The sequence below is a fragment of the Echeneis naucrates genome, chromosome 15 (assembly GCF_900963305.1).
Source record: "Echeneis naucrates chromosome 15, fEcheNa1.1, whole genome shotgun sequence".
Taxonomy (NCBI): domain Eukaryota; kingdom Metazoa; phylum Chordata; class Actinopteri; order Carangiformes; family Echeneidae; genus Echeneis; species Echeneis naucrates.
The window spans coordinates 1,312,455-1,339,064 of NC_042525.1; the positions used below are offsets into that span (position 1 = coordinate 1,312,455).

The following is a 26,610-nucleotide window of genomic DNA, read 5'->3' on the forward strand; positions in this document are numbered from 1 at the left end:
GCACAAATGTTGTGCAAATCACCAAACTGAACATTGCTAAATGCTAATTAACTGGAGAACCCTGCTGGGTCAAAAATGAGAAAACTATTGCGTGCATCATTATGAATATCCCAAATCTGACGAACTTATTAAGAGTATTAACTTCAGTTTTTATAAGTAGAGTGTCAGGGAGAAGTATGGTGGACATGGACTGAGAGAGACTGTACTACTTGGTTCTTACCTTGTAGCAGTAATCCGAGGTGTAGAAAACCTGCACCTCTTCTGTCAGCTGGTTGTGAAGTGTTAACAAAGCCTGGTCCATTTTCAGATGGAGCTCTGTCATGGTTTGATTATTTACAGCTACTGCAAAAGCTTTTTGTACATCGTAAATACAAGATAGCAGAGGAAATATCTGATCATCATCAACACTGACTCAATATGATTGACTGATTAATCCACCAACAAACGACATCTCCATTTGGCATAATGAGATTTTAACTTTGATTGTGAGAAGCAAAGACCGACAGGAGAAGCCTCAGAGAGTTCATATAGGGATTTTTTTATTTGCATGAAAGGACTTTTGCTTGGTAGATTAAATGTAAGACTACATGTACAGGAGCATTCTTGCCCCCAGGCCAGCTTAACAGATGACAAAACTGATCCACAGCCAACACTACTGAATCACACACTCACCTGATTTTAAGTGTTGTCCATTGCTGCTGCTAGCTACAAGGATTGCCAATGTCAGACTTGTGTGTAGTGTTATCCTGGGATCCATGTTTCTACTTGAAAGTGGCCAAAGATCATCTTTATCACTCTCACACCAATATAAAATGTGGTCAGAGGGCAGAGTGCAGAAAGTGTATGGAACTAAAATAATCAACAAGGGCCGTCTTGATTTGAGGGAAAGTAAATAAAATAAAACAGACGGAAAACTTCACTAGTTTAAAAAAAAGGTTAAGAGAACATGCCAAGTCAAACAAAGTCCAGATTATATGCATTTCTATAGGCAAATTAAACTATCTGCGTCCCATATAATGACTTTGCTTTCCTTTCTAACCAAAACATTGAAGCCACATTCTCATTTCCCCATCCAGCCAACTGTTAAATGATGATCACTTGTCACATCCTCTCTTCTCATTTCATTAATCAGTTAATTTCCCTGAGCACTCGCCATGACAGATGAGTTCACCGGGGCGCTCTCAGAGGATCACCTCATTAACCTTTGACATGAACTCCACTCAGCTGAAGAGCAGCGCTTGCTTTAAAATCTGCTGTCTGTTCAGATTAGACATTACTTACATCGAATCTTTACTTTAAATTCATGTTTAATCTGTGTGCACATAAAGGGAAGCTGTTTTTTTTTCCATAATTTAATTCTAAGAGTAACTAATACAAGCATTCCTGCTAAAGGAGCCAAGAAAAACTATTGAGTGATACACAGACCTGTCAGAACTTGTTTGTGTTGCAGAAAAACAATTAAATGTTTCAATCTACAGGGAATGAACCTAGAATACATGAAAGCTTCATTTTCTCATGTTAATATTGAAAAATAAGAACTTTTCCGTGATATTAAATTATGAAGAGGCACCTGAACACAAATACAATGCATGAGTAAAAAGTGCATATTCATTCTTTCATCACATGATAAACAGAGCAGCGGTGGCCTTTGTGCTGCCACAATAGCTGGCCTCATGCATGCCTTGTGCAGCAGACAACAGTTTATGATTAAACCCATGTTGACAGGTGGCTGAGCAACTGTTCAAAAGACTGGATTTCTATTCAGGCTTTATCGGGGGCAGCTAAGCAGGACCCACAGCTCATGTGTCGGATGGATTCATTCCAGTTGCTCTCCCTGGTGCCACAGCAGATTTGCCTCTGTGCAGCAGGAAGCAGGAGACAGAGCTAAACCTCCTCTGTGCACGAAAACACTCTGCAAACATGGTGAGTACACAGTGTCAAGTCTGCTAACCGCCTCACACACACACCTGTTGACATTTTCTCACGGTCTAAAAACTCCATGAGAGAAACAGAGTAAATTCAACACAAACTCCATTGTGTTGTTTGATTTAGTCATCAGTACTTTTGTCCCTGAAGGTCTGTGGCTGTGCATTGTGCCTCGTTGTAGAGAACAGATGAGGGTTAATTCAGTGGGTATTGTTTGAGTGCTGCCCATTCATTGCACTGATAGAGCAGATTAGAGCGTTGCTATGATACCTGTTGATGTCACTGCTTTGTTTCGGGCTGTGGTAATACATGTGTTTGTTCCTCTTGCGTGTAACACAACTGCTTATCTGGGGACAAATCCATACAAAATTCTTGTGCAATAAATTTGGGTGACGTTGTGAAATGTTGACAGTACGTTTTGGATGTGGAGTCAGGGTCATGAGGACTCTAAAAACATGTGACCCTGCCTCATGTGTCAGGAGTAGGCACTGAATTACCACCACATACCTTAGAACCAGCTACTTTTTAAACCAGGAATGCAGCCTCTTATTGTTCCCAGATGGGATTCAGTACAGCCAATCACAGTCTGTGTTTGTGAAACTGCCCCTCCGAAATCTGCTGTACTATAACCTTCCCTCTCCAACCAGGCCGGGAAGATACAGAGTCTGACCGAGGAGGAGAGGGCCCACCTACTCCCCCTGCTGCGCAGCGCTCAGTGGGTGGAGGTGGTGGGGCGAGACGCTATCTACAAAGAGTTTATTTTTAAAGACTTCAACCAGGTTTGTAATGTGGCTCGCTTTACAAACCAAGCAAAACAAAAGCAGCTGCTCCGTGTTATGTCTACAGATGACCACATGGTCTCCTTTGCTTTCAGGCTTTTGGTTTCATGTCCAGAGTAGCTCTGCAAGCTGAGAAGATGGACCATCATCCTGAGTGGTTCAATGTCTATAACAAGGTATATAAGAATAAGACTGGGGTGAATTATCAGGGAAGACATCTCAGCCGGGAGCCCAGGGCCTGACATTCACTTCCATTCATGTGCAAACTGCTGCGATCACCTCATGACAGACAACAACTGAGTCACCGCATGCAGAAGGCTCACTTACAAACAGAGCTTCACTTAAGTTTTTACATCAACACCGTGAACTGCAACGTTGCTTATTATGACCTGAAGATTAGCTTCATCAGCTTCAGATTAGATTCTTGCTTCATCCTTCTTCTTCCCGTCTGAAGAAGTTTGATTTTATTTTAAATTATTCTTATATATAACCAGACTGACAGATGATGATATTTTTGAGTATTTTTAGTCATGTTTGTTTAGCCGGAAGAACGCATATACAATGCTAAGCTAGCTCTGAGCCTCTTCCGGCTCTTACCGACGCATCACACACGCCGCTCCCGTTGCCTAGCAACTTTAATAACAATCTTTTTTTAAAGATTTCTTTTTACTTTTTAAAATGATTATTATTTATTTTTAATATTGTTATTTTGGGGTTTCTTTTTCTGGTGTATTATTTTCATTATCGGCACAAAATGAATCCTGGGATATATTAGGCCAGCGGAACGGAACTTCATCAATGCGCCTGCGCAAGTTGAGGCCTCCACTTTGTAATGTATTTAAAAAAACAGATAAAAACATCAGCTCTTTAAAAATTAGATAAAGAGCTTTAAATTACATGAAAAAGGTCAGATTATTTAAATCAACAGTGAATATGTTCCATGTTCACAATAAACCTTTTATCTTTCATCAAGGATTGACAGATTGATCATGAAAATAAAAATAGTTCAGTCTGGCCACACGATGAGTCACAGTGTCTCTTCCTCTTCCTTTTTACCCCCCAGGTCCAGATCACTCTCAGCACACATGACTGTGGAGGTTTGTCTCAGCGTGACATCACATTGGCCACCTTCATTGACCAAGCGTCTCTCATATGAGCCAACTCACCATCAGTCATTTTGAACCGTGAAGACTGAAGGCACAGATGTCGCAGTGAAAATGTGACCTACAGAACCCAATTGTTGGTTTTTGCACATTATCGATGAGATTATCAGCCCAAAGGAAATGGTTAAATGTTTACACATTAAATGTTTCAAGTAATTCCTCAGCTACCAAATAACATTCCCAGTGCTAAATATCCTGTCTCTGTATTGTTTTGTTTGAAGAGATTCTGTATTTCCAGCAAAAAAATGTCCTGTTCCCTGTTGTACCTGAAAACATCATGATGTAAAATTAATCTGCTGAACAACAGAGTTTAAGGTCTCAGTCTCTAGTTACACGTCTTCACTACAACATGATACTTTTTAATTTGAGTGTACCAGAAAAGGCAAAGGAAAAATTCAACTTCACCTCCAAATATGGTTTGAAAAAACACCTGAGCCTAAAGAAGTGAGCACAATCTCTCCATATCACTAAAAGACCAGAACACAAGCCGGGACCGGTAAAACATTTGAGTCAGTTACTGCTTCTACTGGAATTTGCATTAAGTTTATTTAAGAGATATCTTGGCCATTCAATTGACATCCATCCAAAACAAACAGGAAATAGTCCTTTTATTTATTGGTTTTGCAAAGGCTTAAGTTTCCACTTGCCATCACTGGCCACAGTATTAAAGGATGGACACAGACAATGGTGTGAGTTTCAATCATTAGAGGGGGCTTTTGTCTTCGGTCTCATGACAAATGTTTGACCAAAAAGACAGAAAGATTCCCACCAACACATGTAAGAACCTAAAATACATTCATATCTGATCGATTTTAAACAAAGACTGACTAATGAAGTGATTAATAAAAACCCAGTGGTCACACAAATGGTGAAATTACACCAGCAAGGCTGAGAAACGGACACATTTCAAAAACATCCCCTATCGGTCAGAGAAGGAAACATTACATATTGCACAAACAGAAATAATTTCATTAAAATACACAATAATAGGAAACAAAGACAACACAACACAAGGTCATTTTGGTGTTATGGTTACTTAAAATGATCAGCCTGCTATCAGTGAATGTGTACAAATCCACCTGCTTCCTCTCAGTACATCCAAGAAGACGTTTTACAGTTTGTCTAATGCCCTAATGTTAAGTTGATATTAGAAATGGAAAATAAACAACAGTGACTCTGAATGTTTCAGTGGATGAATAAGTGATATCAGGGCAGAAGCTGAGGTAGATTGAATTAGGAGACATGATTAAATGACACAGGTTAGAAAAATACTGAGTGCTACTGGATCACACACAGGAAACAACCTTCAGTCCGTCGCGGTCCGAGTGTGTCTCGTAATTATTTTTAGCCACTTGAGTTTATTGAATATTAATGATGATCAAAGCTCCCTGTCTACCCATCCAAAAACCAAAATCCTATCTTCATCATCGTCATCATCATGATTAAGTGCTAACAACGTTCATGCTGACGGACGCTTTAACATCAGAGAACTGGGGTTTCAAGTGAGAACAGATTAACCTGATATGTTCTTGTTGGGGCGTTGCAGTGCTTCTATTTTTCCTGTTAGTTTTTTTCCCGAAGAGAGCTGTTCCATGACAAGGACAGTCAGAGCTCCACATGTGCAGCCAGGCAGCAGCAGTGCATCAGGTTTCATGCTAGAGGGCGTGAGCACAGCGCTTTCTAACCAGCCCTCAGTGGTCTGGGTGTTTCCCTTGTTGTTTCTTTGCCGAGTCATCACAGAGAGTAAAGCTGTGATGGTGGAAGCTGAAATGTTGTGGAGTTTAACCAAAAAAATTATTTAAAAAAAAAAAATAAAAATATATATATATATATATATATAGAGAGAGATATTGACATATGTGCATTTTACAAAACCGGTTAAATTGAAATGAACTTTTAAAAAACAAAACACACAGAAGCACGCCAAAATCAAGAAAATCTAAATTTAAAAGACAAGAACCTGATGGAAGCAGTCTCTTCTTATTATTATTAAAATGAGGATGGCTTGTGCTTCACGCGTCTTTGCAGATGATTTCTGTATGCTGCAGGTCTATGCAAGATAAGGCAACTGTTGAGCGAGGAGGTCGACCACGGAGGCGGCGGGGGCCACGGGGGCCCAGTCCTGTTTCAGTGGGCTTTGCCATTGCCGTTCATGTGGCTGACATTGGAATTGGCCACCTCGGTGCTGTAGAGACAGTCAAGGAATCCTCTGGAGATCTCCGTCACCATTGATCTGTCTGGGATGGACTGGGCCATGCCGTAGATCGCTCCCTGAAACAACCACGAAACACGACTCGGGTCACAAACTGCTGACGATCATCTGTATATTAGTCCATATTCGTTTCCATTGTGGAAGAAAAACAGCAGCAGGTGAATTATCACTGAAAAAATGTAGCTTTAAGTGGCTAAGTGTTAGTTTGGAATAATAAGATGAATGTGATCTGAATGTTTAAAAAAAAAGAAAAAAGCGATGTTAAAAGAAGGATGGTGAACAGACCCTGATTTGGCTGAGAACAAAGTGAGAACAAAATACAGAAGGCTTTAAAGTTTTTCTTTAAACTGTAACTTTTTCAGCGCTGCAGCTTCCTTTTGTTTCCAACAATTTAAAGTCTGCTACAATACAACAGGTCATGATTTATTGATGTACCTTCTCAGGTATAAATATTCTCTTCATTATATTTATGATAAAATGATTTTACTTGTTAACTTTTTTAATATTTTTATCTACTTTTTGTGAATTTTCTTTATCCCCCTTTCTATTTTTATTTTTCTGCTATATAAGCTGCTTTATAAATAAAGCTTATTATTAGTAGAAGAACAACTGTGGGGATTATTATTTTAGGTTGTCAAAGATTTAATGTACTTTAATGTAAAGAGTGTAAGAGTGTGAGCTTTTTGAATCGAAGAGTTAATGTTTCAGAGCACTTTAAAACTAAAGTTGGAATTTTCTGTGTTAAACAGACCATGTTTGTTTATTTGAGGGTAACAGGAGGTTTGACTACGACCTCAGGAATAAACATGTGGCCGATTCCTCTGCTTCATCGTGGCTGAGCTGTTAAACTGAATCTTTTCTGAATGGCAGATAAAGTCGTTTTGTGTGTTCCGTGGGCTCGCTCACCATTCCTGTGGTTTTCTCTTTGGGGTTCTTCATGATGATGGCGACCTGCTCTTTGACATCGTGGATGAACCGGTCGGCGACCCCTGGCTGGGTGTGCAGGACAGTGCAGCAGATGTGGATGCTGTGACAGAAGAGATCACACAGCGGTTGGTTACTGATGGATGTTTATCCTGTGATGAAATCTGTCTCCTCCTGGTTCGCTCCTACCTGGACGGGTATTGCAGCGTGTTCAGGTTCCAGCCTTTCGATGTCAGAGCGTTGGACAGACGGAAAATATCAAAAACATCGGAGCCTATTGCCACCACGGACACCTCGGGGTCCCCAAACACAAACACTCCTTTTACCTTCCGGACTCTGTCAATAACAAAATAAAATGAAGACAGATGAATGTTGGACGTGGCGACACAAATGATGCTCTGTGTCGGTCTGAGGTCTCACTCTGTTTTGATTCTCCGCGCCGTGGTGACGATCTGCCTGGTGGCGTCTACGTATCCGTTCTCTCCCATGTGCATCATGGTCGCCCAGCAGGCGGCGATGATTCCTCCTGGCCTGGAGCCTGCCACGGAGGGCGAGGCGTAGATCCCACCCTGCCAGTCTGGAGCTACGAAGTACTGATAGTGACGGTACTTTTTATCGCTGTAGAGGATTACTGAGGAACCTTTGGGGGCATAACCGTACTGCAGAGGAATGTGACACAGACACACACACAGACACACACAGACACACACAGACACACACACACACACACACAGACACACACACAGACACAGACAGACACACACACAGACAGACACACAGACACACACACAGACACACACACACACACACACACAGTATTAAACCACTATAAAAACGTGGCCTAGGTCCAAATAAGATAAAGTTTATACTCCGTCCTGATTGCAGCACACATCATAAAATGCCTGTCCCTCCTCTGAGCTGGGAATGTTTTCACATGAAGAGTAGTGACAATTATTGTTGATATCACTTGTTATTATTGTTGTTGTTTGTGTGAGGTTCAGGTGACAGCAATGGGGCAGATTTAATCCCATGAAGGAACAAAGTTAGCTCAGATCTGGATCAGTCTGACTTTCTGCCTCCTTCTGTGTGTTTATCCGTCCATTCACATCCTCCATCTTTGATAATGACATCCAGAGTCACATCTCTACGTTGGACACTCCTATTGGCTCCAGTGGGTGATGTCCCAGTAAATCAGGGTGTCCTTCTTTTTTTTTTAAATAAAATTTCTTTCATATATTTTTGAACTGACAGTGAAGAGACAAACAGACCAAAGTTTACTGCAGCCTCTTTGTTACTTTGAGCATGTTTTTGTGAATATGTGTTAAAAACAGCCACTCCTTACCTTGTGAGTGTCTGCAGAGATGCTGGTCACACCTTTTACCCTGAAGTCAAATGGGGCGAGTGGATAACCAGCTTTGGCCATGAAGACAATGAGGAAACCTCCCAGACAGGCATCCACATGCAGCGGGAGGTTGTAGCGCACAGCCAGCTGGAATGCAGCGAGGGAAAGTGTCAGATATTCAATTTCCCTGTTTTTATTGGCAGAACTCCTTAAAAGAGGAGAAAGAAATAAAAAGCTGTCCGTCCTGACCTTTCCTACTTCCTCAACAGGATCCATGATTCCATGAGGAAACTGAGGTGCTGAGCACACAAGCATGGCTGTGTTCTTATTGATGGCTCTCCTCATGGCCTGGTAGGAGGGTAAAAAAAAAAAAAAAAAAAGGTGGATTTACTGATGTCGAGGAGCAGCAGAGAGGCAGCGAACATCGTCCACTAATCAACCATCCTCACCTTCACGTCCACTTTCATAGTTTTCTTGTCGAGGGGAATGTGAACCAGCTTCATCCCAAAGTAATGGGCAGCTTTGTTAAAAGCTGCGTGGACGCTCACAGGAGCGATGCTGCAGGAAGATAAGATGATGCATTAGAACGCCAGTGTGGAGGCAACAAGAGGGAGCGAGCAGGCAACAGATGTTACACATCTTACATTTCAGGGTATTCGACACCTCGCTCATACGCCATGTCCCTGTATGCCTTACAGGCCATCAGGATGCTCTCAGTTCCCCCTGAGGTGACCTGGACATGGCAGAAGCAGAGACACATCAAACTCAGTCCAGCCACATTTAGTCAACTGTCAGTACAGCTGCAGATATTAAGTCCTACATCTATAAAATCAGTGCCGTCTGGATTATTGGGTCATTTGCTTCTCCAAAAAAAAAAAAAAAAAAAAAAAAAAAAAGCACTTTCCTATAACATTCAGATATTGTTAGATGGACCTGAACCAGAGCGACACATGCCGACACAGACAGATGGTCTGTAGGACCCTGGACCCTGACCTGAACTTACCGTGCCACAGGAGTCGGGCCCGCCTTGGAAAAGTGTGCACGCCATTCTAACAACCTCCGCCTCCATCTTTCTTACACCAGGAAAGATGTCTGGGTGAAGAGGATTGCTCCAGGCAAAATCTCCATATACCTGAGAGAACGAGGAGCAGGAACGCTTAAACTCCAGATCCTCAGAGCAGGGGGGCCGATATTCATTTTCAAACACAGCAACTGAAGCGAGAACACTTTGAAAGTCCAGAAACACAAAGACACAAACCTTCACCAGGAGCTTGGTCAGCGATTCATCGCCCCAGTAAACTGCTCCTGACACACATCCTTTCTCCCACTGTACTTCATCTGCAAAGACACATTGACTCAGAAATCGCTGGTTTCCTCCAAAAAAGGGCAAAACACTGGAAACCCTCTGTGGGAACTCAGCTGTGCTGTGTAATGAACCATGAGAGAAAGATTGGCCACTTACTCAGAGTCTCATACTCTCTGATTTTGTCCAGCACTTGGCTCTGACTGAGACCTTTAGATGGCAGCTGCTTGGTGTAGCTCATCCCTTCCTTCAGCGTGCACAGACTGGCAGACATGTCATCCAGGGCCTTGTTCAACTGGCTCTGGATCTGTCAGGAGGAGAGGACACAGTTACTGTCTGATGCAGAACAACCAACAGGCGTAAAGAGCCTGACAGCACGCCCACTGTGCTATCAACACCGGTCAAATTTCTGATTAGATCTGAACGTGGTGACAATGAGTAACTGAACATTATCACCAGTGAATGTTGGTACGTTTGCCAAAGGTCTGACCCCCCTCCCGCATGCTGCACTCAGTCATCCAAGAATGACTCAAAGGAGACGAAGAGACAACATCTGTTGAGGAAACAGGGAACAGATTAACCACTGAAACTCACCGCCACGCCAACGAAGGGTATTTTTCTGATGATTCGAAAACACTGCTTCTTGATTCTGGACGTCAGACCTATCAGCCAGAAGGAAGAAAGGGGGGAGAGCAGCAGTTATGGTCAAACACTGGCACAGAATCAACCACGAACCATTAAACAGCTGACTCTGACCTATAATCAGAGAAAATCAGAGCTACACTGAAAAAGCATTTCATCCTGACCCTCAGAGCTCCAAAGATGGCAGCTCAGTGACTCCAAGCAGCTTTCACTCTCTGATCTGAGGTGTGACGGGTGCAGCTGAAGGAATTCAAGCATTGATTGACAGATCGTACAGCTAGAAAGGCTTGTTGATTGAAGGTATTTCACACACTAGAGGAACAAGTACTGAGCTCAGTGTAGCACACTGGGAAGACTTTAAAAGGCAACTTCCTTCGTTTCTCATAGCAAAGTAAATTACAGTTTGACTCAAGAGGCTTTGTGATTTAAAGACACGGCTATGCAGCTCATTTCTTGTGTATCATCTTCTGAGATTTTGTCAATTTCCTTCCCGATGTGTCGTGTGTGAAAATTACTTTCTCTCTGGAACAAGAAGCCTTTGACCCAGATGGCTCCCAAGGTGGTGATGAACGTCGCTCCGATGATCTGCCACGGCTCCAGGTCGGCACAACGCTGGTTGACCTGCCGCCGGCCCTCCTGCAGATACAGCAGGATCATCTCCCCGTACACCTCCAAGGCACCCTAACACACGAATATAACAACTGAATCAGCTGCCAACATAGACACAACATTTCATATGAAGAAAACAGGGAAGATCGAGGTGTAACAGTTTGTAAAAATTAATCACTGCTCATTATTTCATTTTAGAACATATCACAAGTATTTTCTCATTTTGATATGAGGAAGTGGAAGTTAGTCACAGTTTTAACATTTGTTTAAAAATTGAGCTAAGAGTCAACTTTTTATTCCTTTCAGGCTTCTGCTGTTCTGTGAGCAGATAAAGACTTTTTATTTGTGCTTATTTATTTTATCTAATGACCTTCAGTTCATTACACGGACTGTCTCCATTTTAGAATGTAAGAAATCATTTTAGGGTGGATTTATTCCCCTAAATCCAAATTAAGTGTCAACTCTCTGTGACACCACCATCAGTCTGTGAGCTGCTGGTTTGAAGCCTTCTGTTTGAAATTTGTCTTCCAGACAAATGTAGGTCAATGTCCAAAGGCAACAAAGTCCACTCCATGTACAGAGTGAAGGGAACTTGGTGCCTGGTAATTAAGGGTTAGATTCCCCCCAAAAATATCCCAACAGTGGGATATTATGACAAACTTCAAGGGCCCCACTAAAGAGAAACTTCTCCTTTAAAACTGTGAGGAGAAAAGAAGAACTGATCTTGTCAGCGGTCAATCTGTGCAGATGACCAGAAAAACTCTGAGGCACATGAACCGAATAAAGTCGGGTTAGTTGGTTGAATATCGGAATAAAATTCCCTCATAACATTCAGTTTCCAGGAGGAACGACCATCACAGATCACAGATGTTAGTACTTACATCTAAAGACATCGTGACTCCTCAGTTTGCTCCTCAGCTTCCAGTCCGTCTCTTCACGCTCCAGGTGAGAGTGAGAGGAGACTGTCTGCTAACTGGACGCCTTTCTCCAGGCTCCTCCCCCTGCCCAAACCACCAACAACACATCCAACCAGCTGGGGGGATGTTTTGCAATCAGTCATGATCAAGATGAGACAGGAAGTTAGCCTCTGAACACACACCCAGACAGCAGCAGTGTGTGCTCAGCTCTCAGCCTGATTGCAGATTCAAATTTAAATTATAATTGCTTTTCAGCCTGTGTTGAGCCCAAATTTGAGTAAATGACTTATGAAAGTTGTTTCATAAGTGCAGCAAAAATTATCTTTTCATTATCTCTCTCCTGCAGTGTTTTTTATGACACAATAGCAGGCAGTGTGATAACAAAGAGGCTTGTTTCTCCACCTCTGCCACAAGGTTCAAAAAACAGTATCTTAAGCAATCACAATCTGAGTGACCTCATGCAAATATCCCATAATAGCCCAGTAAGGCAAACTTCTGCTGAGTGGAGGAAAGTGTTTATTTTGTCAGGAAGAGTCTCCATTGACCTCAAAAAGACGTCAGGTTCGTTTCAGCCAACATCCTCCGGCCGCCCCCCCCACCAGCACTGAGCACAGCTGTCGTACCTGCCTGTTTGGATCACATGTCCTCATACAGGTTTGGCCAGCTCGGCTGCACAGACAGTGTGAATACAGTTAATGTGTGTTAGTGAGAGTGGAATATTCATGACAGGTACGCTGCTCTTCTGTACCTGGGGAGTCACAGGTGCACACTACCATAAATGACATTATCTAAAATCTATCGGAGCAAAAGCTGAGTCAGCCCCTTCAGATCCAGGCCTGTTATCCAACACATGACCCGTCCTCAGGTCCAAAAGCCCTATTCAGAGCTTCAGGAAAACTTAAACCAGGTCCACACAAAGACTCCTGCACAGCATTGTCCTCTCATTGTTGGAGCAGTGGACGCCCATTCCTTTGCCCCCCCCCACCACACCTACACACACACATTTGACTATTTGTAAGGAGAGCTTTTGTTGTCTCACAGGGGAGGTCATGTTCTCATGGAAATGTACTGGGTGTGAGGTGGCTGCTCCTGGAGCCATCAGGGGAAAACAGACTGAGCAACATCTCTGCTGCAGGGGGGGGGGCAGTTTAATTACAGCTGTGGTGATGGGAAAAGTTTTCATCAGCTGAGTCTGAGCTGTTCAATGTTTCCAAAACACAAGCTTTACTTTCCCCTCCAGTTGATCCGGACGGGTCCAGTATGAGTCTGGAGGATGTTGGTGTTTGGTGTTTTTTTTTTTTTTTGGGGGGGGGGGGGGCAGATGGCAGCAGATGTGTCAGCTGATCTGCCCTCTGCTGCTCAGTCTTTTGTCCATCTGGAGTCCAACAGCAGCTCAGGTTGAATGTGCCGCTTTGAGGAAAACCCCTCAAACCTCAGCAGCTGCCTGCTCGGAGCTTTGTTTAAAACTTCCTGCAGCTTAATGCTGGACAGGATCTCTAATTTTACTGCTGCTGTAAATTAAAGGAAGCAGCTTTAAGCCTCCAACACGGAGGGAGGATGGGTTGTGTGTCTGTGTGTGTCGGAGGGGGGTTAATGTCAGATAATATGAAATAAGTCAGGGTTTGACTCCATGTGCAGCTTTCAGAGGAGTGTGTGTCTTCAGGGGGGTCAAAGTATCAACACAGCTGTGTGTGTGTCTTCAGTGTCACAGGTTTGACGACGACAACAACAACAACAACAACAACAACAACAACAACTCTTTGATAAGAGTGAAGCTGTCTGTTTTTGGAGCATCAGAAAACAAGCCGGGTCAGAGCGTCACCTCTCCCGCTACACAACAAAAAAGCCAACTACAACAACAAAAAGTCACGACACCTACCCAGTAGTCCATGTCGTCGGGTCGGAGGCTCCGCAGGTCCTCCGTGAGGCGGCGGCTCTTCGGTGCAGTGACCTCCGGCAGCCCGAGCGTCTACATGCTCCGCTCACAGCAAGCTAACGGCCGCAACCAGGAAGTGGCCCCGCCGGCCGCGCATGTGCAGATCTGACGCGGCGGTGGATGGGACTAAGCGTTCGCGAGTCGGCGTGCTCGGCGCGCGACCGCGTGACGTGGAGATCTGCGCTCTCCGCGCGCGCGCCGAGCTCTGACGCTCACGACCGGATGAGTTAGCAAAGAGCTGCTGCTGCGTTCAGGTGACCTCGGTAACTTTGAAAACTACGAGCCGGAGCAGACAACGTGAATAAAAAGTAATAAATGAAAAAACAAATTATTCATTAATACAATACAAATACTATAGAACTAAAGTAAATAATATATAATTATAATATGGTCAAATGCGTCCTGGTCCAGTTTAGTTGTATACCAGAAACGTATTATAAATATGATTTTTTTTTTTTTTTTTTTTTTTTTTTTTTTTTAGCTTATTGGTTACTTGGATATAGATTTGAGTCCTCAAATCTTCACGAGCAAAAAGAAGAAATAGCAGTTTTGTTTTGTTTTTTTCTCTCACAAAGACAAGCTAATTTTATATGGTAAGTAAGAAAAGTGCACAGTTTTATCAAATGCTGAAAACTGTGGAGCTCTTTCAGGAACCTTTCTGTACTTCCTCGCTACTTCCGACGTTCCTTTAAGGCATCAGTGAGTGTTTGGTAGTGATGTGAAACGTCGTTTTGTGTTTTTGGGTGAAAACAGCGCCTCAGAGCAGCCGAGCTGGGACACTGCACTTCATAAGACAAAGATGCTGCAGAGATGAGCCTTTTTTCCACATCAGTTAGATTCTCTCCTCTGTTATCTTTATCTCACATGGACACAGCAGAAAAAGTGAAAATACAACAATATGGCAAACAACTAAGAACAAACTTGTAACTCACTGTCAGTCCTGGAGTTCAGATTGTTGTTCATGGGAGGAAAAATTAAAGACATTATGTGATTTTGATGATTTACTTTTTAGAAATCCTACATTTTGGTTCATTACTGTTGATTTATGAACACAGTAGCTCTCTGGCTTCTCCGTTTTCCACAAACAATCAGTTCTTCTACTGATCAGAAAAACAGCTAAGATTTACTGGAGTTGTGAGAGTCCAGATAAAGTAAAAATGACCAATCAAATATTTCATCTTGCTTATGTGGAGTTTATCATCAGTGCATAAAATCAGAAGCTGAAATAAGATCATGCTGAACCGAATAAAGATTTTAAGTTTTTTTTTTGATGATTCCTTAGCAGTTATGTGCACATTACTGGATGACACTGCAGAGAAACTCCAAACAAACAAACAAACAAAAAATCCACATTTTAAATTGCTAACTTGTATTTTTAAAGAAGGTTTAATGTTGGATTAGTGCAGAGGACAGAAATGCACGTTTGTCCTTATTATCCACAAAGAGCCACTAATAGACACAAAATGCAGCTTTGTAAACAAGCTATGAAGAAAAGAAAGCTCATTCTGCATTAGTTTAGGGGTGAAAAGGGGCGACTTGCAGCCACAGCCTCATTCGTCCTGAGACTCCTGAGTCTTAACAAAAAGACAAACTGTCTCCAAAGGACAGCTATTCCACTGTAATTGGTGTACACTGTCTTCAAAAGCTGAGGTGAGAGGTACAATGCATTGCCTGTGAAAGGAAACTCCAAAGCACATTAAAAGTGAATTACTTCTTGTTATAAGTGTGCTCGGGGTCATTCTGGTCACGACGCGCGCACCTCTCCAAAAGCGCACACGTCTCCAAAGGCGCACTCCATACTTTCTAAAAGGCAGTCACATTGTTGAGGGGGTTCACAAGAGGTGTACATATGGCATCCGGGTTGCAATTAAATGTTTTAAAGATGTTTTCCCTTTCTTGAAGAAGTTTCCTTTTTCTTTTTTTCTCCCCCGGCAGCTCTTTGCCAGAGAGAACAAGAGGAGCGGGGCACATTGAATGGCTGCGCTGCTAGTTCGGGATGACAACAATCTGGTCAGCGAGTTGTTGGACTTTGATTGCCCCCCTCAAAACGTCCTTCAAACAAAAAGCTGAAGACGAAAATAAAGCCCCACCTGGTACCTCTGTTTGCTAAAATAATAATAAATAGATTTCGTTTAATAAATAAGCAAAAGAGACTGTAAAGTGAAGTAGTAGAGGAAGTATTAATCAGGAGCACCGGGCAGGTATCACCTGCTCTGAAGCTTACTCGGTTTATTGTTAAATATTGTTAAATCACTTTTCGTACCAAGTCTGCTCCGATATCTGCTATTTCCACACAGACTGGCCGCTCATGTTTGCCCATACTTTGCATAACAAGCAGGACACTACAGCGCACTGATAAAAATCAAGGAGAGAGACTGACAACTTCAAAACCCACACCTGTCCATGATATCCCAATGAGGATTTGGCATCAATGATTATTTGTAAAGTGGTAATATTCAGTTTACTTTAGACTTTTCGTGGCTTTTATAACAGCAAGGCACCATCTCCTATCTCACCTGTGTATTTGTCCAGTTTATTGAAAGCATATGGTTATCAGACTGTTCCCAAAACACATATTTAGACAGAAAGTTCAGGAGAGCTTTTTGTGATCCTTTGTTGGCCATTGTAAATCATGTTTGAGCTCAGCCACACTCCTCCTCTTCCCCCTAACCGACTCGAGACCTGTCCACGTGCTGCCCGCACGCTTTACTCATCATAAACTTCATCAAAGTTCAAGTTTTTGTGTAAAATTGTTATGCGCAATGAGTTGTGGCGACTGTGGATGTGTTTTTGGAGCTGTCATGACGCACAGACACAGGATGACCTTGAAGAAGAAACGGAGCTCTTACTGCTGTGACACTCATCAGCAGCCTTTGTAGCATCAGTTCTCACAGCAGGTTCCACCCTGTCAGCCCCTCTTTGTCTGGAAGCCTCATGCGTAATTGTCTTTGTCCAAATGCCGGAGCTTTGCGCTCTAACGCGGCGAGACAACGTTTGTCCGAATGTGAGACTTCAAGAATGAACATTTTCTGCAGCACAAGTTGAATTTTCTGAGCAAACAGAGACAAAGAAAAGCTTCCTGCAGACACACTTTTTCTGCAGACCTCCGTCAGACCCATCGAAGGCAGCCAAGCGGCCCCCCGTGGCAGCTGACTCAGAGGTTTACAAGATGCTGCAGGAGAACCAGGAGTCCGACGAGCCGCCGCGTTCAAGGTCCTCCAGGAGATTCTGGAGACGGGCACGGATCTTTGTGGCAGGCAGGCTCTGGAGTAAAGAAATAACACCCATCAGCAGTTCAACCGTGTGCTGCATCAGCAGCAGCTCCTGTGATCAAAACGCTCAACTCCAGACTTCTTCATGAAGCCTTCAGGTGCAGACAGAAGTTGTTGTGTTCACGGTTGTGATGCACTTCAGCTTCATTTCCAAGTTTCTGCGTCACCATCAGCACCTGAAGGGGCTCGTGCCAGAAGCCCAAGCGCGTAAAATGTGGCACGAGAAGGAGTCAACAATTAAACACGACATCTGAGAAGGTAATCAAGAGCAAACTCGGACCTCAGCAGAAAAGCATGTTCCAAATAAATGAGCTAAAATAAAAAGCTTGTCTGCACATGAAGCGATTGGAAGGTCACTTTGTTCAAACAGACAAAGCGCAGCAGCAGCAGCGGCCTCGGGGCTTCAGGCTTTGGGTTGGATGGAGGAGAGGCTGTGCGTAAAGAGAAGCTCTGAGTGGCACTGATGCATCCGAAGGAAAGGACACAGCTCAGAGGCTGCACGTCTGATTTTAACATCTCATTTCCACCAAACAGAATAAAAGACTTCTGTTTCAGTGTGAGACGTTCAGAAAGTGTGTTGAATCTGTTTCTCTTCCTCAGACTGTGTAAATGTGACTATCTCGGGTTTGCTCTTCACTACACGTGTGTTGAGTGAAGATGACAAAGAATACACAAAGACACACAGTCGGTGTGAGGAATGAGATGGAGAAGGACGCGCTGCCTGGAAGCTGATTGGCCACCTGACAGGCGCTGTTGATTCAGGCTTCCAGAGCTCAAAGATAAGATAAAGGCCATATAAAATGACAGCGATGCGCATCCATCCTCACTGTCAGCTGCAGGAGGACTAACAAGGACGGCGGGCTGTGTCTCCATCAGACTCCACCTGGAACCACCACCGAGGTAAGCCCAAACATCTGAAGCTGCTTTTCTCACACACTGAAATCATTATTTTTATTAGAATGACATTATTTAGGGGCTAAAGCCTGGAGGTTACCTTCTTTAAGAACTTCTTCTGACTTGATGTTGTTCAGACACATCCTGAGGATGTGTTCAGGTGAAATGGGACATCACACAGTTCAGAAAAACTTTTCATGCTTCATTTGTGTCTGCTTTGGAGAAAAGCCTCTCTGTGGGAGCATTTCTGGGGCAAAAGGCACACATGCATGTTTGTTTGTGCAAGAATCAATGAAAGATAATTCATATGTCATTAGAAACAGATAAGACTGTAATGTGACAATGACCAAGGGGAGGTCCTGTAATCCAAAGTAACTGTTTCATCTTAATTTGATGCTTTAAATTCAGCTTTACATCAAACTCATCTCTGGCTGCGCAGGTTGGGATGATAAGAGTTCAGATTTACAGAAGAATTGTGTCACTGAATTCAAAAGTGGAAATCCATTACAATGAAGTTTTTGCATGAATTAAATGGCCATCAGTTATTTGACATGAACTGAGTTAATCTGATCTCCTGTCGGGTCAAAGGGGGTTTATTAGAAACAAACATGGTCCTGCTGACACTAAAATAAAAAAGGCATATCGGTTTAATGGGAAATGACTGACTTCAGGTTTGACCTGTAAACAAACTGTTTTGTGTTGTTTTCTTTTATCTCTGATCAGGATGCCTCCCACCGTGCTGAGCGGAGCCGCTGACCGGAGCTCCTCTCCGGGCTCAGCCCGGCCGAGCAGCCCGGCCTCCGGAGGCCCGCCGCCGAGGCCCCGGGCCGACCGGACCGGGCTGCGGGGCCGGAGGAGGATGAAGGCCAACGACCGGGAGCGGCACCGGATGCACAACCTGAACTCGGCCCTGGACTCCCTGAGGCGGATCCTGCCGGCGCTGCCGGAGGACGCCAAGCTGACGAAGATCGAGACTCTGCGCTTCGCACACAACTACATCTGGGCCCTGACGGAGGCACTGCGCATGCCCGACCAGCACGGGCACGAGGCAGACTACCTGCCGGTGACGTCGGCTGAGGTGTGCCCGAGAAACGCTGACGTTTCCGGTCACGAGAGTAACAGCAGAACCGGAACCGGAGCCGGTGGAGAGTCCGGCCCGAGACCGGTTTCCCTCAGATGTGGGAGCGCTGAGGTCGGGACCTTCAACTGCTGGGCCACGAGCGTGGTGCCTTCTGGGAAATCAGTGACGTCACTGTCATTGGGCAGACATCACTAACAGATGGATGATGGTGGCGGTGATGACGTCATTCTCCCTGCAGCAGTCACTTAAAAACACAGTAGAACTTGTTTAAGCTAAAATATTTATTTGGCAGCGATATTCAAATGTGATTGAAGCCATCTTTTTGCTGAATAAAAAAAGTTTCTATTTATTTTATACAAAAATTGAGAATACATGTTCTGTTGATGTGGATGCGGGGGGGTCAGGGGTCAGTCTGGCTTTCCATCATTCCCATGACTCAAAAGAACAGAATGAACAGACAGAAGCTGAACAGCGAAATCAGAAAATAGTTTTTCATTCATGACGTTCTTTTTGCTGAAGCTGAAGTTAATGTGCAAATCACCGTTTAATAACTGGTCGTTTCTTTACGTCCTGCCTACCAGTGACCCAACTGAAGCATGAGCTAAATGTCGTGATGTGGCGTGCAGTCCCGGGGTCGAGCTCAGTGAGCGCTCTACTTGGGGAAGACGGTGACCACGTCGTAGCCCTCGGGCGGAGTCACTCGCTCCCGTGCGTGTGTCTCACAGTAAATCTGGTCCTCCACAAAGAAATGTCCCTTCTGTTTCAGGTTGACGTTGCAGTCTGAGCAGGTGTAGCACTCTGGGTGGCGGAACTTGTCCCTCAGCTTCACCACCATCCCCCTGAGGAGCAGAAGGAAACACCATCACCTCAAACAGCGTCCTCACTGAGCGCCACCACGGGGCCCTGCAGCTCTTCAGGGGCCACAAACAAAATGATTGAATGATGCCAAAACTTGTCCTGACAGATGAGCTGAATTAACGCTGAGAAGCTAAAAGAATCATCTCATAATTAAATCTTCACTAAAGTTCATTTGAAACTATGAGCAGATTCTCACATGAAGTCGGTTTCACCGGATCCAAACTGGAAAAGAAAGGAGCATTCTTTAAATGAGACATTCACAGTCAGAGATCCGCGTCTCACCCAAAGAAGCTTTGACTTGCAGACTAATTCATTTCACCTCCTGAGCCTCAGCTGACACAAATATTCAGTGAAAATCAATAAATTGAAGTTAAACACAAACTTGAGGTTTGTCTGGTGGTCTTTACCAGATCCAGCCACCGGGCGGAGACAAACACCACACAGATAACAACACCGGGCTCTTTGTGGCACATCAGCATGTTGACATAAGGAAGTCTTATGAGTGTACAACACTTAAGATAACCAGCCGATTGAATCTCCTGTGTGTGTGTGTGTGTGTGGGGGGGGGGGGGGCAGGAGACATGGAGCTGTGCCTTCCAATAAAACCACAGTTCCAATTAAACACACTATCTGTAGAACAGTGCTGACAAACCATAAAACACTTACACAATCCCGGATCCACATTTGTCACAGACAGGCAGCTTGTCTGCATTTCCCACGGAGGATCCAATCTTTGTTGTGGGGGGCTTGACACTCCTGAATCCTGACGGTTTATCAGAGTCACCTGCAACAGCCACACAGTCATCGATTGTCCCTTTTCACCTTCAACTTTGTGTCAAATAAAAGACTGAAGGAAAAAAAAAGAGCTCTGCAGGAAGGGAGGGGAAGCTGTGAGTAATGAACGTGATCCGTACCCGTCTCCAGAATCTCCTGGAGGACCTTGAACGAGGCCGACTGTCGAGGCGGCTCGTCGGACTCCTGGTTCTCCTGCAGCATCTTGTAAACCTCTGAGTCAGCTGCCACGGGGGGCCGCTTGGCTGCCTTCGATGGGTCTGACGGAGGTCTGCAGAAAAAGTGTCGTCAGTTTCAAATTAAAGACTGTAAAAGTCCAAAAGATGACAACCAGAAGAAATATTTTGCAGATTTTGTTGGTTTAACAAATATTGTGACTTGCTGGCCGTCACTTCCACATTATTATGGACTTGTAAAAACTTTTACGGCCAGCCCTTTGGAAGTAAACCTAAATCTTACAAGCATTTTTTTTTTGCTGTGTAAACTAAGGCTCAAATTGTTCCAGCAGTTGGAAGCTGATCAGTGAGCGAGAGGAAAGGTTTAATCCTGACCCTGATCAGACCTAGTCCTCATTTGGACATGACTACATCGTCATTCCGGCTTTATCGGACCTGTTGTTGGCCTCGCTCGGTGAGGTCAATGTCTGATCCACGGCTGAGTTGAAGTTCTGGATGTTCTCTGAGGAGTACAGACCAGAAGGGCTGTTGTACTGGTTGGTCACAACTTTGGAGCCAAAACCTGTAAACGGCAGCGCGCTTCTGTTATGGGTCGAGCCGATGAGTTTCACCTCCTGTGAAAAACAAGACGAATGTTACTCTCTTAAAACGCTTTAAAAATTCCTGAAAAACACAAGTGCAGGATATTTGTGAACTAACATGCGACACACACAGTGCAAAATGATGCAGCAGTGAAAACTTTCTGCACGTGTAGAAATGTGCAGCTGAGTTTAGGTTTCTGAAAACTTCAGCACAAAGACGAGTTCTCCTCAGCTCGTTCAGTAATGTGACAACGTGTGGGGAAAAAAAAACCCAAAGAAAACTCCTTTTTTCTTAAATGCTGCGTCTACCTTGACACAAAGTCACAGTTTATCATAATCTAAAATTATAGACTCTGGATGAATTATAGCTAACCAGTGACTGCATCCTGACACTGGCATGCCATCAAAGTGGGCACATAAATACCAGCAAATCTAGTGCATGCTTTGGAGTGGAAACATGAAAAACCTCCAAATACAGCTCATGCTTCAGCCTTCTGACATCTAAAATTACAGAACAACCCAAAGTCCCTGAAGGCAAGTAAACGCACAAAAAGACACCCACAATCCTCAAATGGACCAGAGCCTCGGCAACTTCTAAACAATGACACAGAGCTTTAAATGAATTAAAAAAAATATAGCGGCATGACAGTGACACAGTCCAGACAAGTGCTTGAAACACATGTTATTGTGGGTGTATGAGAAAACTACACAAGACTGTGACTTGTGAAAAACAAATATTGCAGCACATCACACCATTTCCTACATGAATTCACACTTTGGACTCAACTTTCCACTCAGCAGACAGGAACTGAGGCTTGCGTCACAGTTTGGCTGATAAACTACCGTCTCCTAGGAAACCTCCTGTTGGGGAGTAAACAATGACTTCATCATTGGTATTATGGGAAGAAGGGGGGGGGGGGGTGTGTGGGGGGGAGAAACCCACAAGCCTTTGCGGGGTGTGGTGGGAAAGGAATTCGCAGGCTTTCTGTAGCTGTAATTGAGACTTTCCCCAATTTTAATTTCAATAAATAAAAGAGCTGGAGGTCATTTTTAACCAATCAGCTGTGATGGCGACACACACCCGCGGCTCAGATGCGAGATTCATCTTGTACGGATGCGTCTTCCCTTCTTCAGATGAAAGCGGAGACCACAGTTTACTTTCTGACCTGAGGAGCAGAGGATGAAGACAAAGGCTTGACAGACGTTCTTATCACGTAATCATAATTATACATAAGTGAGTTTAAACACAACGTGCGTGAATTTCTTAATCTGTTTCTGGGTGTTCACATGCATGAAATCGTTATTTATATAATCAGGAACTAGTGTGACATGGAACAAGCAGTGCTTTGGAAATACACCAGTTTTCATTATTTTGTCCCATTGATGCCAGATGACATCATTAATTAGGGTCTTGTATACGGTCCATTTCCTCCATTAGTTTTTTTGTGGTGTTGTTTTAATACCCGTGTCAGTGTTTCCATTGTTAAAGGTGGTCTAAAGTTTCTTGTGTTGGGATTTTTTTTCCTTGCTTACCAACAGATCAGTTGGTAAGCAAGCAATTTCCTAAGATTTTCCAAAGATTACAAAGATTATAAAATGAAAGCACCCTAAAACTAATTTCCAAAAGGAATGATCTCCAACATTTTCTGCTGTCGACTCAATCCTATTCTGAGTGGCAGCACAGGGACGTGTTAACATGTCTGCGTCTTTTGATGCAGCTGAGTTCTTATACTTCTGCTTGACATCCTCTGTGGTTTGCCCCACCTCAGAGCCAACTGCCTCTCTCTTAATATGAACAGACACGTTTTCCTCAACATGCCTGACGAATCAATTTCAACATCCACGCAGCCGCAAACCATCTGCGTGGAGAAAGTTATGATGTAATGCGCTGACATGACGCAGAATTACACAAACTAAAGAATGAGACAGTCATGATTTGATTGTCCCATTATATCCTGAACACCTGGACTGTCTCACATCAGTGTGCCGCAGGCGGCACGTTCCCACCTCCTACCTGTCTACAGACAGAACCATCTCATCTATGCAGCCCTTGATTTTATTCTGTGCTTCCAGGTGAGTCATGTTCTCTGTCGTCTCTCCGTCGATGGCCAGGATCATGTCTCCGATACACAGGTTGGCCTGGGCCGCTTTGCTTCCGGGGGCCACCTGCAGAGAACAGAGAACTTCATGAATAACACCAATGACTTTTATATTTCAGGAGACAAATGCAAGCTGAAATATTAAATTCTCTGAGATTCCTCTGAGATAGTTAAAACAAAAACAAACAAAAAAACCCCCGCACCACATCAGAATTCAATTACTGAAAAAGATAACTTTTTACAGCTGCACAAATGTGATTCTGCTGCCACATCCTGATGTGTCAGACCGTCACACACATTTCTTTAGTTTCAGTAAACAGTGAGGTGTCAGCCCTGGGGGGGCTGAAGGCTGGAAGGGAAACTGTGGCCCAATTCCTGGTTCCTCTTCCATGGGTGGAGTGGACCAACAGAAGGAAAGTCATATTTCTGATCTAATGAAGGCTGATAAGGGCTCTGAGTGGGGGGTGTCAAAATAAAAGACGGTTTCAATTAGACGCTTTTAATTTGAAAGACAAGAGGTGAGTGAAAAGAGTTTGAAATATTTTAACACCGAACCGACCAGCCTCCATGTTTTCCTCCATGTTTGAGTCCAAAAGTCAGCTATAAACCCGGCGGGTCCTGAGGAGGAGGTCCGGCTCTGGGACGGCCGGTACCGGCGGCTCAGGTGACCACAGAGGGCCGTTTGTTTGTTTATTAACAGCCGTTAAAAGTTTCAGCTTCGGCTCCGTCCGGACAGGAGCCGAACGGGAGCCGAACGGGAGCCGAACGGGAGCCGGACGGGAGCCGGACGGGAGCCGAACGGGAGCCGGACAGGACGGGGGAGCCGGTCCGGGCAGGCCCAGGTGCGGTCACCTCCACCGGGGGACAAAAGAAGCGGACTCACCCGAGAAATGGCCAACGGCTGGTCGAAGTCTTTCCCGCCGACCAGCCTGAAGCCCCAGGGCCCGGGGCCCTGCATCACCACCCGGAGGGGCATCTCGGTAGGCCGGTGTGTCGGTTTCTACTCCGCGGTAAGCAGCTAGCTCCTGTCCGGGGCGGTGCGTCAGCTCTCCTCGGGAGTGATCCACATGTGCAGCGGTCGGAGCCGGAGAGCAGCGGCGGCAGGGGGCGGTCGGATCCGGGGAACAGCGGCGGCAGGGGGCGGCCCTCCTCTCACCGCCTGGCGAATGGAGAGCCGAAGCGTCGGCGCTGATAGCCGACAGGCCGAAGATCGTCTGTGAACAAGATGGCCCCCTTCGCGCGCTCCGCCGATGGGACCCGGAAGTGAACACGGAAGTGTTTAATTTGTAAACAAAAGTAAAAACAACAACCGATTTATTTATCACTTTTCTTTTTTTGATGAAAATGCACCTGTGGTTCGGTAAACTTCCGGTTAGTTTGTAAACAAAGTAAAAACAACATCTGAATTGATTCCATCACTGTGGTTGTAACTCAGCACAGTATCCTCCATCAGCTGTGGATACTCATAAATCATCATTTACTCCCACTTGAATGGTGAATGATAAAATATAGGCATCTAAATGTTTTAGGAAAATTCTTAATAGTAAAATTTCACATTTATGTTGTGTTGCTGCTTTGGATGCAACACAGATTGGGAGAAATAAAATGGCTTTGGTCCGGATGCAGCAGATAGTTTTCAGTTTCTTTTTACCTTCAAACTGAAATCATTTCAGAATAACACACCTAAATAAGTTTTGTCACAGCATCATTGCAATTCAAAACTCAGGCCTGGATCCTAATTCAGTTTTATTAGCTGGATTATTAAATCAGATTAAAGTAATGGGTTTGTTTTGTCAGGTCATGGATGTTATTCTGGAATAATCTTCATCTCCACCGTTACAACATAATTAACCCCGGCCTGAGGGCCTTTCACTCTCCATGCCATGAACATCCTTTGAAAGCAGAGCAGAGTGAGGCCTCCTGCTCCGCGGAGCCCCAGTGTTTGTTTTCGGGATGTCAGCCTGCCGGTGAGTCACCGTGTTGTATTCAAGCTTACCATTTATGGTAGAGCTGAATCCCAGGATGTGGAATGTGCCGCTCCCAAACCTTGAATTCCTGCCAGAGGAGCTCAGCTGAAAGAGGAGAGAAAAGGCCAGACAGATCCAGTGAGACATTCTGGTTACATGCACCAGCAAAAGGCCTGCAGGCCGACCTTCAGTCTGTTAGTCTTCTTCTGCTTTCAAGGCTGTTAAAACAAATCAGCATCATCACTGTAATGGGATCTTACCCTTCTGAGACACACACACTCACCTGAAGATCCCTTAATATTTATCCCAAGAGACAGAAAACACACCAAATGGTTTAAATGGTTTATTAAATATTGCATAATACCGAAGTCACAGCAGTGTATAGTATCTTTATTTTTTATTTATTTTTTATATTGTCAATGTAACAGCACTGCAAATTGAAGCAAACAAACCAAACCTGTTGCGGGTTGTGCATCCGATTAAACTAGTCCATTCTCATGATTATTAATCATTAAGTTGAAGCATTGTGTCACACTTTTAGATACTTGCACAGTAGCTGACAAGTTCTTAGTAAATATTTATCCCGTCACATTAGATTGGGACTAATGGGAAAAAACCATAGTTACATTAAATGTGTCATGGATACATTTCAGTGATACCCCCCCCCCCCAAAAAAAAAGAAAAAGAAAAACAAAATGGGAAAAATGAGGCACAATTAAATTTTGCATGTAACATAAGGCGCTATGATCCTCACAAATGGCAGCATAATGTTCATATGCATCAAACTTCCTGTGCTCAGTAATGCTCCACTCTGTGCTTTGCCCCCCCCCCCCCCAAAAAAAAAAAAAAAACCTTCAGGTAAATAAACGGCTGCAAGTGTCAGTCTGACACCTGCAGTCTATTTTTTATTTTATTTTACATATTTACAGTCCTTCTTGTGCCGCGCTGCTCATTTGTCTGTATGTTCATTCACGATGAAAAGACATTCAGACATTTATTTTTGTACGCAGTCTGCGCCACATTCATAAATTCATACATTCATACATTAACGGAGCACAGTGTCACAGGGACGAGCTATAGTTGTGTTGTGGCTAAATGAGTCAGGGGGTTTTTGAACGAGGCTTCAGGTCGACAGAC

The 26,610-nt window shown here is 44.1% G+C and overlaps 4 protein-coding genes across 5 annotated transcripts in view; 1 reads left to right on the forward strand and 3 right to left on the reverse strand.

The window, feature by feature from the left end:
• LOC115055507 (heparan-alpha-glucosaminide N-acetyltransferase) overlaps nt 1–2,289 on the reverse strand; it is a 23,376-nt gene extending 21,087 nt beyond the window's left edge. Inside the window, exons 1-3 of the mRNA XM_029521370.1 lie at nt 2,264–2,289; nt 673–728; nt 221–315 (exon numbers count right to left, since the gene is read on the reverse strand). Coding sequence (XP_029377230.1) covers nt 221–315; nt 673–728; nt 2,264–2,289 — 177 coding nt within the window. The remainder of the gene's footprint in view (nt 1–220; nt 316–672; nt 729–2,263) is intronic.
• On the forward strand, nt 1,805–5,036 carry pcbd1 (pterin-4 alpha-carbinolamine dehydratase/dimerization cofactor of hepatocyte nuclear factor 1 alpha). Its single transcript, XM_029521371.1, has 4 exons — nt 1,805–1,923; nt 2,574–2,705; nt 2,801–2,881; nt 3,769–5,036. Exons 1-4 carry the CDS (start codon nt 1,921–1,923, stop codon nt 3,859–3,861), a joined length of 309 nt encoding a protein of 102 aa, XP_029377231.1. The 5' UTR covers nt 1,805–1,920; the 3' UTR covers nt 3,862–5,036.
• Nucleotides 4,460–13,817, reverse strand: sgpl1 (sphingosine-1-phosphate lyase 1). Of its 2 annotated transcripts, none has more exons than XM_029521368.1 (14): nt 13,697–13,817; nt 10,807–10,972; nt 10,244–10,311; nt 9,809–9,956; nt 9,605–9,684; nt 9,350–9,478; nt 8,991–9,079; nt 8,796–8,904; nt 8,596–8,694; nt 8,347–8,493; nt 7,425–7,663; nt 7,194–7,340; nt 6,987–7,107; nt 4,460–6,139 (listed from the first exon to the last, which is right to left on the reverse strand). In XM_029521368.1, exons 1-14 carry the CDS (start codon nt 13,706–13,708, stop codon nt 5,996–5,998), a joined length of 1,698 nt encoding a protein of 565 aa, XP_029377228.1. In that variant the 5' UTR covers nt 13,709–13,817; the 3' UTR covers nt 4,460–5,995. The 2 variants fall into 2 exon arrangements, with proteins under 2 accessions (XP_029377228.1, XP_029377229.1); XM_029521369.1 differs by lacking the exon at nt 13,697–13,817 and adding an exon at nt 11,782–12,157.
• Nucleotides 13,818–19,245: 5,428 nt separating this feature from the next.
• Nucleotides 19,246–24,662, reverse strand: pdlim1 (PDZ and LIM domain 1 (elfin)). Its single transcript, XM_029520795.1, has 7 exons — nt 24,390–24,662; nt 23,422–23,573; nt 22,489–22,573; nt 21,262–21,440; nt 20,773–20,921; nt 20,525–20,642; nt 19,246–19,839 (listed from the first exon to the last, which is right to left on the reverse strand). The coding sequence occupies exons 1-7, from the start codon at nt 24,480–24,482 to the stop codon at nt 19,653–19,655; spliced, it is 963 nt and encodes a 320-aa protein (XP_029376655.1). The 5' UTR covers nt 24,483–24,662; the 3' UTR covers nt 19,246–19,652.
• Between the last annotated feature and the right edge of the window lie 1,948 nt (nt 24,663–26,610).

Excerpts from the sequence above, each read along its gene's own strand:
- pcbd1 (XM_029521371.1), top strand. Across the intron at positions 2,706-2,800 it reads TTTTTAAAGACTTCAACCAG|GCTTTTGGTTTCATGTCCAG; the intron begins GTTTGTAATGTG and ends CTTTGCTTTCAG. Across the intron at positions 2,882-3,768 it reads GGTTCAATGTCTATAACAAG|GTCCAGATCACTCTCAGCAC; the intron begins GTATATAAGAAT and ends TTTACCCCCCAG.
- pdlim1 (XM_029520795.1), bottom strand. The coding sequence starts at position 24,482 with ATGCCCCTCCGGGTGGTGATGCAGGGCCCCGGGCCCTGGGGCTTCAGG. Across the intron at positions 22,574-23,421 it reads ATGGTTCTGTCTGTAGACAG|GTCAGAAAGTAAACTGTGGT; the intron begins GTAGGAGGTGGG and ends TCTGCTCCTCAG. Across the intron at positions 20,643-20,772 it reads CCAGGAGATTCTGGAGACGG|GTGACTCTGATAAACCGTCA; the intron begins GTACGGATCACG and ends TGGCTGTTGCAG.
- sgpl1 (XM_029521368.1), bottom strand. Across the intron at positions 7,341-7,424 it reads GCGCGGAGAATCAAAACAGA|AGTCCGGAAGGTAAAAGGAG; the intron begins GTGAGACCTCAG and ends TGTTATTGACAG. Across the intron at positions 7,108-7,193 it reads ACGCTGCAATACCCGTCCAG|CATCCACATCTGCTGCACTG; the intron begins GTAGGAGCGAAC and ends CTTCTGTCACAG.